Source organism: Felis catus, chromosome C1 (assembly GCF_018350175.1).
Source record: "Felis catus isolate Fca126 chromosome C1, F.catus_Fca126_mat1.0, whole genome shotgun sequence".
NCBI classification, from domain to species: Eukaryota; Metazoa; Chordata; class Mammalia; order Carnivora; family Felidae; genus Felis; species Felis catus.
Window position 1 is genome coordinate 160,955,819 of NC_058375.1, and position 16,780 is coordinate 160,972,598.

The 16,780-nt window shown below is 38.7% G+C and overlaps 1 protein-coding gene and 1 long non-coding RNA gene across 5 annotated transcripts in view; one reads left to right on the plus strand and one right to left on the minus strand.

Moving 5' to 3' along the window:
• Positions 1 to 10,930, plus strand: part of ITGA6 (integrin subunit alpha 6) — a 78,176-nt gene extending 67,246 nt beyond the window's left edge. Inside the window, exons 24-26 of one of the 2 annotated variants that reach the window (XM_045033951.1) lie at positions 3,258 to 3,383; positions 6,582 to 6,711; positions 8,841 to 8,986. In XM_045033951.1, coding sequence (XP_044889886.1) covers positions 3,258 to 3,383; positions 6,582 to 6,689 — 234 coding nt within the window. In that variant the 3' untranslated portion in view covers positions 6,690 to 6,711; positions 8,841 to 8,986. Of the gene's footprint in view, positions 1 to 3,257; positions 3,384 to 6,581; positions 6,712 to 8,840 lie in introns of both variants that reach the window. The other variant, XM_023259459.2, reaches the window with a different exon arrangement.
• The window catches only part of LOC123379173, a 60,383-nt gene continuing 51,844 nt past the window's right edge, over positions 8,242 to 16,780 (minus strand). For all 3 annotated transcript variants that reach the window (XR_006583292.1, XR_006583291.1, XR_006583290.1), the window contains one exon: positions 8,242 to 9,769. This is a non-coding gene — a long non-coding RNA (uncharacterized LOC123379173). The remainder of the gene's footprint in view (positions 9,770 to 16,780) is intronic.

The window sequence follows — 16,780 nt, forward strand, 5'->3', positions numbered from 1 at the left end:
AAAACTTCTCCTTGCTTTCACTCTAGTCCTGGCTAGAAGGAAAGAAAAGGAAGAAAAACAAAAAAACAAGAAACACCTTTTAGTTTCCTTATAACCCAACCAATTTTAAGAGTGTTCTGTTTGCTTCTCAATACATTTTAGCACATTGTTACAATAAAGTCGGAGAGCTGGTCACCTAATTGAACCAGATAAAATGGTTACATTTTAGCATCAGTTAAATCCATCCAGTTAACAAGTACTTACTGTGCACACACACTACGTGCCTTCCCTGCACAAATGCTAGAGAAGCAAAGTTGAATAAGATACAGTGTTGACTGTTAAGAATTTCATGGTCTAGGGGAATGTGAACCAGGAGATAATTGTTCCTTGAATTAAGTCAAGGAAGGAAGAGATTGTTTATTGGTTGTATTTATATATCCCCCACTTCATTCCTAAGGAAATTGGAAAAGAGTATCTGCTTCCTCGTTGCCGAAAATAGGTAAAAGGCATATCATTCTTCAGGGGAATGTGATTTTCTTCTTTTGGCTCTAAATTCAGAGAATATGAGATCTGGATCCTTTTACAAGATGGGTTTCTGATATGAGGAACGTGCATGAAAGGTGATGATGTCTTTAATAGAGAGTTTTGTGAAAGATATGAAAATCCCTTCATGTGATTTCTTACATTGATGTTCTAAGAATAGAGAGTACTATGTCACAGAGTGATTCAGGGGAACCATTCTGGCAGTGAGCAGGCAAATGGGGTCTAAGCACTGCTCGCTCATGATGGAATTTAATGCGTCAGCAGAGCTCAAGCCTCATCTTCACATGCATATGTGAAAAGTGCAAACACCTAGATTTTAAAGAACACCCCCCCCCCAAATGTTTTTGGAGTTGGAATAATTTCCACTCCCCTTAACCTGTCACTGTCCATCAATAATAGCTGCTGTGGCTAGATTTGACCAGGCTTTCCAGAGCTCTGGAGGTCACAGCTCATGTCTGGTCTCCCCTTCCCCAGTTCTGAGGTTACCTCCCCCTTGATTCCCAGTCCCAGCTGGAGAATGTCTTAAAAACAAAACAAAATTTAGGTGAAAGTTTATGGAAACAACAAAATCTTGCTGACTCGCCTCTCTCACCTTCCTGGACTGCAGTGTGGCCTTACACACAGCCTGGGTTTGCAGAGCACATCTGCCCTTTACAAGTGTAGCCCTGCCCCTGGCTTCAGTCTTCAGTCTTTGACGCTGAGTTGTTTCACAGTTTCTGAAAGGCTCCAAAATCTGGTTTGAATGGTAGTCAGACTCGGGGCTAGACCTCTCAGCAGGATGTACACTCCACCCCCACCAAATCAAAAATTACCTTGTTCAGCTCTTATACTGTTGGATTGCTGCCATTTATAGGAGTGGTTTCCCCTATTATCAGCCATTTAAAAGGCACTCTGATACACAGTGCGATTGTGGGGCTGGGTCCCCTGCCACGGACCAGTCTCCACTCTCCACTTCCAGATTTATCAGAACTTATTCTTAAAAATGAGGATGGTCCTTCCAGGTTGTCATCTGGCCCCCAAGTAAATGAGACCAGCATAGGCTAATTTTTTTGGTTTGTTTTGGTTTAGAGTAGGCAGGCTTACCAGTCACATCGAGTTCGCTATTTCATCACTGGTCTCTCACCATTCTTTCTTCCCACTAAATGGATACGCCTGTGTTAGACCCAGTAATCAGGGGTGGTTTTAGCTTACAGCTGGGATGCCTTTCCGAAGGGGGATGGAAGGTAGGGAGGATTGAACAAAGGGGCCCCCCCACCCCCACAGTTGTCTGGCAGTTTGAGAGAAACCTCACTGAGAGCATAACAGGAAACACAGTAGCTGGGAGAGGTGTCAGAGTTGGTGTAACAGGCTGAAAACAGACTTCTTTCCTCCTAAATGTTCAAAGAAAAGCAATTCTCTTGCTTTAAAGTATATTCTGTAAATGAGGCTGAGAAGCTACTTTCTATTATAAGTAGAAAGAGAAGTATTTTAGTGAAGAGGTTTTCTTTTAAAAAGAGAATCACATAAGTATGGAAGCACAATGTAGACAGACATAGAAGCACTTTTAGGCAGCATCAGGAATTCGATACTAATACAGAGTACTTGACTGAAAACACTTCTCAGAAGCCAAGTACTCACACTTTTTCTTTACCCTTCACCTTACATTCTTGTAATTCAGAAATATCAGAAACCCAACTGGAAGCTCTCTAATCCGTTTACAAAATCCTGTTTGTAGCTATCACCAGGTCTTTTACGTGCTTGGAAAAATAGTCTCCTGGTTTCACAGAAATCCACCTGAATCCTAAATGCACATAACTGAGTTGTTGCAAATTGCTGTAAGCAACTTCTTAGGTTTCTGAATAGACACTATTTCCGTTTCATTGGTATTTGCCAACTATCAAATGGTGAGAGTTTAGGCTTCTCACCAGCTGCAGCTTACAGCTCTAAGCCCTCTAAGAACAAATCCAGGGCTTACTTTGTCCAAATATATTATTGTAGAACACACGTACAAGGCCATTGCAGGAAACCTTACTGTGTATTAGGGTCCTTCGTTGGACGTCCTAACGAAAAGTTAAAATGGTATCAGCAATGCAGCTCCATCCTTGTTTCCATATTTCACATCATCTTTAAAATCTGAGTGAGGAATGGGGTGCCTGGATGGCTCAGTCACTTAAGTGTCCAACTCTTGATTTTGGCTCAGGTCATAATCTCAAGGTTCATGAGCTCAAGCCCCACATTAGGCTCCGTGCTGACTGTGTGGAGCCTGCTTGGGATTCTCTCTTCGTCTCTCTCTGTCCCTCCCCTGCTCATTCTCTCAAAATAAATATATAAACATTTTTTTAATCTGAGGAATATAGGCTAATTATGGCCTATATTAGCCATTTTGAGCCCTTCTATTTCCATTAGTGAAAATGAAAAGAGAAGGTGATCATTCTCAAAAAGATACCCAGATTATACAGATGAAACAAGATTGGCTGTGTATTGATGAGTGTTGAAACTTGGTGATGAATAAATGATTTATTATACAATTTTCTCTACTTTAACTCAATATAAAGGTTTTAAAAAGATGGGTTAGCAAAAAAAAAAAAAAAAAAAAAAAACTTTGTCAAAATGCAGTCCAGCATTTTCCAGGTTCTGAGAAAAGATATCAGTTAGATCAAAGGCATCTAATTAGGCTGTATTGTTCAAAATGTGTCTGGAACAGAATTAGAACTATGAACCCCACTTACGGTGGTGCTTGCTTTTGTGCCCCATAGGTTCGTGTGACTGTGTTTCCCTCAAAGACCGTAGCTCAATATTCAGGAGTACCCTGGTGGATCATCCTAGTGGCTATACTTGCTGGGATTTTGATGCTTGCTCTCTTAGTGTTTTTACTCTGGAAGGTAAGTCCTGGCTGGCATTTGAGTTTTAATGTTTTTTGAAAACAGTGAATTTACACTGATAGTCTGTACATTTCTTTGTAATGCTTCCCTTTCCCCAACATTTTATTATAAAGCTTTGCCAACATAGAGCAAACTTGAGAATTTTACAGTGAAACCTGTGTATCTACCAAGCACCTTAGATTTAAAGGTATGTCATTTGTACGTTATGAGGAGCTTCCTAAATAAAAAAAACCTTGGTGCTTTTCACATAATTTAGCTGTTCGGAAAGTAACAATTTAAAAATTTTACTACTTTAGCGTTTTCTTCATCTTAAATTAGGAATCTAAGCCAAATTGTTGGATATCCCATTAACCTGAACGTGTATCCTTGTTAATTTCAACTTCTGTGAATAAACGGGGCTTACTTACAGTTGCAGCCAGATTAGAAATAGAAAAGCATGAAATTGGGGTACCTGGGTGGCTCAGTTAGTTAAGCATCCGACACTGGATTTCAGCTCAGGTCATGATCTCACGGTTCGTGAGACCGAGCCCCGTGTCAGGCTCAGCACTGACAGCACAGAGCCTGCTTGGGATTCTCTCTCTCCCTCTCTCTCTCAAAATAAATAAACAAACATTAAAAACATGAAATTAATAACTCCATTGCAAGGGAGTCCTCATAGCCTCTATCAAACATGAGGAAGATCTGGGTTTAATTTGATGTTCTTCATGAGAATTTGGTCCTGCAAATAAAGTTTAGTATCTTCCCCTTGATTTCTGCCAGTAAATAGTCTACATTACAAAAATATGTGTGTGGGATGGATGCATACTTTCGTTGCCAAAGATTATGACCTATAGATTTTGGACGATTCTAAGTGAGTAAAGGAGGCTCATAGTCCCTTATCGACAATTACAAATTGCAAAAAAAACTCTGAAAATTTGTAACGACTTATTTGGGAACAAGACGACATGTGAAGAGAGGCAGTATATACCCTTTATCCTTTATTTAGCAGTTCTGTGAAACTAATGTCTAGATTACAGTGGCATTATGTATGCAGCATGTTACTTTTCTAAGATGCCAAAATTTCTGGATTTCCAGAAAAATTCTGGTCCACAGGATTTTGGGCAAATGATTATGAACCTCTACCAACAATCTCCAGGACCAAACCACCTATATCCTTCCCTTGGATCCAAGTATAATTGACAAGGATTCAGGATATTGTCACTTTCAAATATTGGACATTTCTTTTTTTATTTTTCCAAGTAACTTCCTTTTCCTAGTGTGAGATAACTTTCTGGTGTCCTCCAAATGTGTGATTGAAGCTTTGTAATTGTTCATGCCAAGACTCCTCCTTGAATTGGACATTAGCCAATCCTACCTCTGATGTTCACTTTAGGCAGTAGGTTTCTCTGGTCAGCACAGCCAGCCACAGGAGATGCTCTGGAAGCTATTTTGGTACCAAAAACTGAATTTGAGGTTTGATATCTGAGGATGACCGTCGTGTACTCTTGGGAGGAGGTCACAAAGACAGTCTTTTTCAGACCAGGTCTTATTGGCAGTCTTTAATGAGGGTGAGACATAGCAGTGGGTTGAGAGTTAAGAAACCCAAGCTATATAATTTTAGGTAAATCATTTCATCTCCCCGGGGCACTGGTTTGTTTTAGCTCTTTAGTACGTACATTGGACTGTGTGATCTCATGGGTTGTTTGTAGCTCTAAAGTCTCCAGAACTCAAAAGTGCAACTCAGACAACCTCTATGTCCCCTCCATGAAGATCATTTTTATTACTTTACAGATACTCTTCTTTCTGAAAGTGAACTATTTGTTTTTATGTGTTAAAATCCTAGAACTGGAGGGCCAGAGAGGACTTTGGTTCAATGGCCTTTAAAGTGAGTTTTGCACATCCACATAGGTGCCAAGATGAAGTGAGGCAGGGGACTTAGTGCAAATATCCCCACTTCAACCAGAGTAGTTCTGATATCTGCTTTAAATTCCAGGATATTACATAGGGTTTTGTTGGAAGATGAAGACAAAAAGTCCTTGAGGCTGGTCCAGTCGCTTTAATTGTGCCAACAAGGATGCTCATGCCTGTGGATATTAAGAATGTTGCCAAACTGCAGGCAGGACCAGGACTTTGGATTCCTGGCTCATTCCTTCTCCCCACCCTGTTGCCTGGCATGTGTGACTGAAAGTTGGCTGGGTGTGTTCACTGTGTATTAAATGGAGAGAGTCACAAGTAAACACCAGGATAGAGAGTTTAGATCCGTGCTGCCCATAAAACGCCCTGTGATAATGGAAGTGTTCTGCAGCTGCACTATGCAATGTGTAGTCATGAGACACAGGTGACTACTGAGCACTTGGAATGTGGCTGGTGCGACGGAGGTATTTTTCATTTAAATTTGAATAGTCTCACGTACTTAGTAGTTAGCATGCTATACAAAACAGACCTAGATTTTTACTTTCATGAGTTGCCAGGCTAGGAAGCACAGTTTTCCAGGAGGGCGGGTTTATTTGACCAAGCTATGTTTCAAAGGGCAGTTCCATAGCCTTATGAACAAGTAGACCAAAAAATTTCTCCATCATTGAATGAAGGAAATTAGAGTAGAAAGTGGAATTACACTTCTGTGTTCATTTAGAGTGACTTAACCTGAAGAACATAGGTTCCTACCACTTAAGGGTTTCATAGTGGTTCAGAATTTGGGAAAATGACAGCAAATCATTCTTTCATGATGGTAAATTCAAATTTATATTGTGATTTACCCACAAATCCAAAGGCTTCAAGTAGATGGCATTTGTTCCATACAAGTTACTGTGAAAGGCAGAAAAATGCAGCATCTTTTTTTATTTGGATTTGTGCTAAATTTTAGAGAACTTCCTTAACCTTTGTCTAAGTAAAACGCAAAAGTCAATCTTTTGCCTGTTTTAGAGTTCATATTCATAATCGTTACAATGATTTTTGTCCTCAGGATTTCTGTTACAAATACAAAAATCAGCTGAGTAATGTCATCTAAGTATCTGACCAGAGACCCATGAGAATCGAGTTGGTTTGGTCGCTGTCCGTGTAACCTAGTGCAGGTGGCGGTCCACTTTTGGCTGATCCATCATGGTCTCTTTGTAAATAAACAAGCTGTAAATAGAAAACAGGTTAACATCTGAGATTTGCTTTTGTTTAGCTCTTATATACAAAACTGTAAAACTGACTAAATACCTTGCTTCCTTATAGTGTGGTTTCTTCAAGAGAAATAAGAAAGATCATTATGATGCCACATATCACAAGGCTGAGATCCATGCTCAGCCATCTGATAAAGAGAGGCTTACTTCTGATGCATAGTATTGATCTACTTCTGTAATTGGTAATTGATCAATGTTTTTTAATTGCTAGCTGTGGGACGTGCTATGGTTGTGGTGGCTAACTTTAAGAGCAACAGCTTGCTGTGTGTGTCCCATTAACAGATGTTTCCAAATGTCCACACTGGCTTGCCTTGCTTGGATTTATTTTATTTCACTTGAAAGCTCAGGGTCTTTTTATTTTTTAGAAATGCACAAAGAATCTTTTGTTGCAGGTGAGTTATTCTGTGTTGTTGTCAAACATCACCCACAGCAATGAAGAAGATTGTAATCTATGTACACACAAAAGGAGGCATTAGCCCTCCACAGTAGCCCAGTTTGCCATGTGTTGTCAATCCAGTACCTAGCATCCCACTTGGAATTTCAAAGATGAATAAGAAATCGTGACGGGTTTCTTGTCCATTTTGGAATTTCCCAGAGATAGAAGCTTGTGTTGACTGCCTAATTAACCTGTTGCATGTTGGAAACATTGTGTTTCTCCTGAAGAGAAGGCTTTCTCGCTGTCTTTTTTGATCTTGCTATAAAGTGATGGGGGAAGGCTTGGAATGCTTTTATTGTTGCTCAGAAATTGTTTTATGCTAGCTAAGCATGCAACTTCCTTTTCCTGCTTATCTACTACAGGTCAAAGACCATTACAACAAACTATGACTGTTGTTGACATGGTGGACATGATGGCCAATTTCAGAAGATGGTTCTAAAGTGACCTTCATTATGCAAAATTCTAATATAAAAATGATCTGGACAGTTACTATTTCAATGTTGTTGTAATGGAGTTTGACCTTGTTTCATGTTCCTAGAGATTTTATTCAACTTTGGTTCTTGGTTGATTTTAAGTTCATGTATTTTGCTTCTCTTGTGTGTAGATCCATGGAAACAGGAATTGGTGATAATTCCTTTTTCCATTTCTCTGGGCATGAGAGGATAGAATTACTCCATAATCCCTTTCCATGGCATTGTCATGATAAACCCCAGCATTTCCATTTCAGTTTTACATACCACCCTTGATTTCCTCCTTTGTCTAAATGAAGCAAGAGCCACATTTTGTAACTGATAGGTATTTTGGCTTTTTGCACAGAATAATTATGGAGTCCAATGTAGAAATGGCCTTAGAACAAAATGTCTTGGTCAGTTTTTCCTATTGATTTAGTGATGCCTGGATATAATTTTACTTTGCCCGGTGACACTTTTATAACATCTAAATGTTCCATTCCTGTTACGTGATACAAATTGACCCAACTGTCTTCCTCATCTTCCCTCTATCTGCATTTTTAAATTGAAAACACATCTGTTTCATTAAACGTATATTTTATTCATTTTAAAAATTCAGTTTGAGTAAAAAACTTCCTAATATGTCCTCAATAAAAATCTACTTTCGATTAGATTGAATATTTTAAAAAAAAATGAATAAAATATATATTCATTAATAATTTAAGTGTTAAATTTCCTTTGCCAAAAAAATCAGGGGTGCTCGGAAATTTAACGTAGTGCTACTGTCCTCAAGTTCTTTGTGGTACACAATTGATTTTATTACAGGACACAGTTACTACATGATTTATTAATGAAACAGCTTAATTTATAAGCACAACAGGAAATCCAGGCAGTGTAAATTGCCTGGTAGCTAATGAGAGATATGTGCTGAGCCTTGGAGGAGAGAGGATTCTTAAATTGGCCCATTTGAACACTGACATATTTAAATAGTAACTTGTAAAATATTTGTGATCTGATTCCATTTTGTTAGTGGGAAAGGGGTATGAATAATCTTTGGTTTATGGCCTTTATTAGAATATCATTTTTAAAGACCAATCTTTTTAACCTAAAAATTAGATCTTTAACATATAATATCGTGATTATAAAAAATGGAAGCATTTTTCCGTAACTCTTAAGTTTGTTAGTAGAGACACAATGGAAAAACGGACTTTTCTTCCAATGTTACAGCTGTCTTCTCTTCTGTTTATCCCCACTGCTGGTATGTCTTTTGGACCTATTAGTTCCTTCTTAAAAGAAACCATGTTTATTTTTTCCCCTTCATCCAAAGGTAGGCGTAGCTGAACAGAAAGCTTAGACATTCCCATTTTGTGCATTTGCTTTTCTTGAGATACTTAGTTTGTTTCTGTTTCTCTTTCCCCTTCGTCAGTGCGGATTCTTTAAACGCTCTAGGTACGATGATAGCGTTCCCCGATACCATGCTGTGAGGATCCGGAAGGAAGAGCGGGAGATCAAAGATGAAAAATATAATGATAACCTTGAAAAAAAACAGTGGATCACAAGGTGGAATGAAAATGAAAGCTACTCTTAAAGGGGGCCAGAAAAAGCTTCACAGTTCCCAAACTGCACCCTCCCCCTCCCAACTCGAATCGAAACGGACTTAAAAGGCTGCTCCATCCCTGGAATATTAACTTCAGACAGACTGCACACAGTACGAACTGAGCAGTTTCAACTGTGGACGTGGTCATGTAGCCTGAGGCTCCGGTTTTGCACAGCCAAATCTAAGACTGTTGGAATGGATTTTTCTTTCACTGCCTTAATTTAACTTTCCGGGTTGCCTTTGTTGTTTTGGTGTGGCTGACTTACACGTGCCGGGACAGGGACCGCCGGGTGGCGCTCACGTGACATCTTCCCGCTTAGCCTAGCTGAAGAGGGCTCCCGTCTCGGCGCTAACAGAGTGGCCGTCCTAACCTGGCGCTGCCTCTGCACACATTGTTCCCGTAGGACTCGAGAACTCGCAAGTTAACTGTCCCTCATCACAAGACTATGCCGTCGGGGGAGTTGTATTTCGATTTAAAGTGCTATTCTTAAATGTGCAATAGGTGATGTTGCCATCCTGCCATCTTTTCCCATTTCCTAGATGTGTGAATACTCACACTAGATAACATACAGGTTTCATGCTTCCTTTTCACTAAAACACACAGGTGCAACAGACTTGAATGCTAGTTATACTTACTTGTATATGGTATTTATTTTTTCTTCTTTATAAACCATTTTGTCATTGACAGGCCAAAGATTCTCTTCCAGTTGGATTAAACCATCAGAATTAGAACCTGGATTGTCACTGGTTTGGATTTACTGCAAAACAACAACAACAACAACATTCCTTATAAAGTTCCTACTGCATCTCCCTTCATGACAGCCCTCACACGCCTTCCTCCAGACCCAAAATGTTTAAGAAATAGGAATTAACCATAGAGGTTTAATCCTTACCACACAGTGGATATTTCGGAGTTTGGAGCCCTGTGTGATGTGTCCTGCATTTTGTGCTGTAACTTTCAGGAACCCTTGGAAATAATGTGTTCGTTTGCTGAACTTCAGTGCAGTTTAGTCCTTACTGCAAGTATTGTATAATCAGGACTTGAAAGAAATGGTGGGTGCCTCTGGCAGATCCAGACTGATCCAGCGTGAGACTACTGAGTATCTGATACTGAAAGTCAGAACATCATGGCTTTTAAGTTTTTAAATGTTGGAAACAGTGAGTCAATGTTCTGTCTTTAACTTTGTTTCCTCCCCTAATCTGTATTCCCCCAAATTACTTTGGGACTGCACTAACCACAATTTTAAATGGCTTAATTATAAGAATGAAGTGGCATTTTTATACATTCAACAGAGATTGAATAGGTAGTAAAGCTGAATTTAAAAAAATTTCAAAATGTTATATGGGGAATTACAGCAAGCAGGTGCTAATTTGTTTGCATATAGTATAAGCAGTGTCCCAATCTTTCAAAAGAACAAAATACAGCTATATGTGCCATTTTTGCTGTGGAGCTTTTTTTTTTTTTTCTTTTCAGAAATCGTATGCCCTTAAGATACTCTTGTTGTACTTTGGGATTTTCATTCACAAAGACAGTTTTACAAATGATACTTTGTTTACAAAAATTTCTCTAAAATCGGTCATACCAGTGTTTGAAATCTCAACTTCTTCCTTAGGTAACTTGTAACCTAATGCACTGTCTTTCTAGGTTGCTAAGAAGCTGGTATTTTGAGTGTTACAGACCTTTGTTATAAAAAAAAATGAATAAAAGGGAGGGAGGAGGTGGAAGGGCGGTTCAACAACAATGAAACAAGAATGTAGTGGTGTTTATTGTTAAAAATGTCATCTCAAGTCAAGTCACTGGTCTGTTTGCATTTGATACATTTTAATACTAACTAGCACTGTAAAATTATCTCATGATTAGAAAATACCTGTGGATATTTGTATAAAAGTGTGAAATAAATTTTTTATGAAAGTGTTCATTGCTTAGTAACACCACATTATATATGTGAAACAAACTCTAAAATTATAACCTGAATTGTTTTTTTTATTCCATGAGGCCAAACTGAAGTATTTGAGGTTTTTATTTTATATGATTGAAGGTTTTCTTTTTTTCCTTTGGGCTCTACTGTTCAGTTGATGTCAAAAGAAAATGATCTTAAAGATGGTTTATTCAAGATTCCTACAAACTGAGAGATGTCGTTTAGCAATGATACCATGGAATGAAGAGTAAAAGTTCTTAGGGCAAAGTTGCTTTCTTCTTAGAAGGTATTTTGGATGTGACATGTGTCATTACTGATCACCAAGGACTGCTCTGGCAGAATTGACCAGTCTGAAAATATTTTCTTCACCAAAGGATTTTGTTTAGATTTAAGCAATTTTATGAACCTTTTCTAGCTGGTTTATCACAATCTAATAAATAAAAATAAGGCATGTATGTAGTGCTCAGATAACACAGCATGAACTGGCCTAAATAATTTTCCAATGCAAAATATACTGTCTAGTAAATTAATAGTTTTCTATTTGGTATTATATAGTGAATTGTAGTCTTAGTTCTCTGAAGATCAGACAGGTATTACCACCCAAAGAAATGTGGTAGTTTTTCATGACAGACCAGTGGCTGTGAACCTCTTATTCACAGTCCCAAGGATCCGCCCAGAATAATTACTACAGTGTGTAATCACTCAGAGTGTCAGTAGCTGTGGCCTGGCTAGGGTGATGGCATAAATGACTTGCACTGGACATCATGCCAATGCTTTATAGGACGCCAGGGATTCTACCCCTTTCTCTCCCTCTTAAAAAATCGTACAGGAATGCCTAGAAATGACAGTTGTAGAGTAATGGGATCCATTTACAAACACGTTTTGTTGTTGGTTACAGATTACTTGTCGCTGGGTCATGCCCTTGGGGTTGAGACTAGTTGAGACTATTGAGATGTAAGTGGGAATGCTTTAAATTGTCCAGACCAGGGGAGTAAGGATAAGACCAAGCCTTCTACTCTAAATGAAAATATCTTATTGAGAAGTGATCTCCAGTACACTAACCTATGAAAGGACAATGTGGGAAGACAGACTGGGATTAACAGATTGTTTTGTTTTGAAGAAAAGAGTGAAATGCTATAGGTGGCTGGGTTCCACATGAATACAACCTGAGGGCTAAGAAAACAGGAATGTATGAAAGTTGTGATCAGGTGGGGTAGCATAAAGTAAATGATTACAGGCAATTCTATAACACCTAAGGGTAGGGTCCAGTCGTGGCTCAACCACCAAGGAGAAGGCAAGGTTCAAAGAGATGAAGAAAATTAACTTCAGAATGATTTCAAAACAGTAGCTATCGCAAAAAAAAGCTAGTAGGCCTCTGTTCTTCTAGTAGTTCCTGCTTCTGGTCAAATGGCAAGTGTTTTCTTTCTCTTTCTTTCTCTTAAAAAAAAAAAAAAAAGGTTTTGCTGACTCTGAAAGGCCCAGCTGTTAGAATGGGGAGCACTGAGTGCTGAGTACCAGTGGCTGAGGCCAGGTGTGCAAAGGCGATAACAACAGACCTATCTAGAGGGACAGTTGTGAAAGGATTCATGGTTAAATCCTCCAAGAATAAGTGAATTATAAAACACAAATCAGAGGGAGAAAACTGGTCTAGCACAGTGTGAGGGTGGAGAAGGTGCCACAAAGTATATAACCAGCCAGGGAATGGTTAATGAGGACCCTGGAGTAAAGGAGTCAAGTGCAAATTTTATAAGTCAGTGGAGCTCATGGGCATCAGTCTCTGCCCTTCTGATGCCATCTCTCAGGCTGGCTGTTGCATGGAAATGGGCAGCAACAGACCCATGTCAGCAGAGATCAGATAAAATTTCCTACTATTCATTCTTCTAGAACATTCACAAAAAAGTCTCAAACTATAGGGATGACATTACTTCTTTTGTTATCCAGAGCTTAGCAGATCAGCATTCAATTCACCAATAACCAGTAGATAGATTTAAGTGAATATTGCGCTAACACCCGGTCATTGTGAAATGGAGATAGATGTCATTTAACTGTTTCTTCCAGTTGGAAGTAAAACTTCTAAGGATGGTAATAGACTCTGGGGATACACATACAAATGAGACCTCTTATAGGAAGCTTACCTAAAACAACAGATGGCAAACCAAAGCAATCTTGAGAAAGAAGAACAGAGCTAAAGGGATGTATCCCAGATATACTACGAATCTATAATAATCATAACACGACGGTACAAGCACAAAAAAAGACCTATGTCGATGAAACAAAAGAGAGAGCCTAGAAATAAATCCAAACTTACCAGTTTATGACAAAGGAAGCAGAAATATACAATAGGGAAAAGACAGTCTTAATAAATGGTGCTGGGAAAACTAGTTTCTTACACCATACACAAAACCTCAAAATGGATTAAAGACCTAAATGGGAGACATGAAATCATAACTCCTAGAAGAAAACCTACGTAGTAATCTCTTTGACATCAGCCTTAGTTAGCAACATTCTTCTGGCCAGGTTTTCTCAGGCAAGGGAAACAAAAGCAAAAATAAACTATTGGGACTATGCCAAGATCAAAAGCATTTGCATAGTGAAGGAACCGACGAAAGGAAAAGGCAACCTGTGAATGGGAGAAGATATTTGCAAATGAAACATCCAATAAGGGGATTATATACAAAATATATAAAGAACTTCTACAACTTGACACCAAAAATAGAAACAATCCAATTAAAAATGAGTAGAGGACCTAAATAGACACTTTTCCAAACAAGACACATGTGGCTAACAGATACATGAAAAGATGCTTACCTCACTAAATACCAGGGAAATCCAAATCAAATCATAATCAGATATCACCTCACACCTATCACACCTGTCAGAATGGCTAGTATCAAAAACACAAGAAACAAGTAAGTGTTGGTGGGGATGTGGAGAAAAGGGAACCCTCATGTGCTATTGGTGGGAATGTGAATTGGTGCAGCCACTGTGGAAAACAGTATGGAGGTTCCTCAAATTAGAAATAGCATATGATTCAATAATTCCATTACTGGGTATTTACTCAAAGAAAAAAACACTAATTTGAAAAGACACAGACACCCCTATGTTTACTGCAGCATTATTTACAATAGCCAAGATATGGAAGCAACCTCAGTGTCCACTGATAGACGAATGGATAAAGAAGATGCGGTATTTACGTTCTGTGGAATATTAGTCATAAAAAAATGAGATGTTGCCATTTGTGACAACATGGGTGGACCTAGAGCACATTATGCTAAGTGAAGTCAGAGAAAGACAGATGCCATATAATTTCACTTATATGTGGAATATAAAAAACAAAGCAAAGCAGAGACAGATGACCACAGAGAATTGGTGGTTGCCAGAGGGAAAGGGGGTGTGGGGAGGAAACAAGAAAATGGGTGAAGGGGAGTGGGAGATGGAGGCTTTCAGTTATGGAATGTATAAGTCACAGGGATGAAAGGTACAGCACAGGTAATACAGTCATTAATACTGTAATAGCATTTTATGGTGACAGATGGCATCTATACTTGTGATGAGCACAGCATAATGTATAGACTTGTCTACTATGTTGTATACCTGTAACTAACACCATGTGTTAACTATACCTTGATTTAAAAAAAAAAAATCACACACACACACACGCACACACACAAATTCTCTATCATTACCACAGTCCTCCCCATACCTTTTATCTGACCTCTAAGAATGGGAGAGGATCTTAACAAAAGTATGATTTATTTTCTTTTATGGTCACTTTTGGGTAGAAGTATGCAATAGTTTGGGTTTCTTTGTTATGTGAAGCTATTATAATTCATTTATTTTGACATTCAATAGTCATAAAGAACCTGTTAAAGTACCTATTACAGGCCAACGTCTATGGAAGGCGATAGAGATACAGAAGTAACACACACTTGATTCTTGTTCTTGTGGAACTTACCATATGATAATTAATACTTAATCAAAAAAGTGGTTGGATGGCATGATAGCTAATTTATACTTTTAAATGTAAAATCCACTGCCTTTTGTCTACGTAATGATATTACTTACCAGATCTTGTATAGAATGGACCAAAAATCATAATCAGAATTTGTGAAAAAGTTATTCCCAAAGAGTAAAATAATGTAATGGATGCTTTCAGTAGGAATCAATTTGTGTTCTTTCCCTTTCTTTTAACTCTTACCAGTAGTGTAATAAAATACTGCAATACTTAAAAGACTCTAAGAAAGAAAAATGTTTAGATAAAACAACAGATGGTGCTGTCAAACACAGATGAACTCACTTTATAGAAGTAACAGAATTTAAAATCTTGCATTAAGATATCAATGGTTGACATAAGAGAAGTACCTGATCCTATGTGGGTAGAACTTGCCTTCAGAACCAACCCCATTCCCGGAAAATTTGGAATAGTCATTCTCAACCTGGGCTGCACATTTGAATTTCTAAGGAACATAAAATTTTAAAAAATCCCAATGCTTAGACATGCCAGATAGACTCTGTTAGAATCTCAGGATGGGACCCATGCATCAGTGCTGTTCAAGGCTCCCCACATGACTCAAAGTGCAGCTGATGTTGACAACTGCTTTAGAAGTCACTGGGTGGCCTGGATATTTATGGAAAGGGCTCTTCACTCATGGGAAATGCCTCGTTTCTGCTTATGGTGCTTCCACCGCACTAGCAACAAAAGCTGAGAAGCCAGAGGCACATTTGCCATAGAGAGGGAGCAAGTGGTCAGGGTGTGTAAGAGCAAGGCTCGAGCCACACTGCTGAGTGTGAATTGGCTTCTGCTCCTAGAATATAACCTGGTGAGTGACTGACATGTTTGTGCCCCAGGTTCCTCATCTATAAAACAGGACTGATAGTAGGAACCTCACAGGTTCTTTAAAAAATATATTTTTTTAATTATATAGAGACAGCATGAGCAAGGGGAGAGGGACAGAGGGAGAAAGAATCTCAAGCACGTTCCACGCTGAGCATGGAGCCCAATGCAGGGCTCAATCCCACAACCCTGGGATCATGACCTGAGCCAAAATCAAGAGTCGGACGCTCAACCCACTGAGCCACTCAAATGCCCCTCTCATAGGTTCTGGTAAAGAGTAAATGAGATGATTCGGAAGTGCTTGTTAAATGTTTTTGTAATTACACTTGTTTGTTATGTAGAATCATAACACATTAAATAAAGTAGGAAGGAAGTAGAGAAATCTAGTTTTACTTCCTCATTTCACAGATGGGGAGACACAGCTTCTTTTGATTCTCACTGACCTTCTGTCTCACTCTTCAATGTCTATCATACCCCATGATTTACTAGTGGGTGTTATAGCTACAACCTGCAAACTTAAGTACCTTTAACTACAAAGTACTGTGAACTGAAGTCTTGAATTTGAACTGCTTATCAACATAGGTTACTTTGTACAATAAGACTGACCTTATTTCTGTGTCTTACCCCTTAATACAATAATTGTAATGTAGGCTGGGGTTGGGGCATGCACACAAAGTCAGTGTGTAGGCATCTTGAAATTGCTTTGTACTGATTTTGGATTTTTTTTTTCTGAAATGGAAGAATGTAAAAAAAGCAGGTTCCTTTTTAAAATGCTTTCTCAGTTCTTTACACACACTATCAATTCTTTGGTTTCCTTTAGTGGGAGGGTGCCCTACCGTTTTGTTGCTTATTACCTTTATTGCTATGCAGAAGAGGAAATGCTCACAGGGCCCATCTTGTGCTTGACTTACATCATGAAATTAAGGATTAGAGTTTACTACTGGAAGAACAGCTTGAAAACTCCCATTTCTCCCTCTGACATGTCATAATGCACAGACTGAAAGACTTATTAAAGG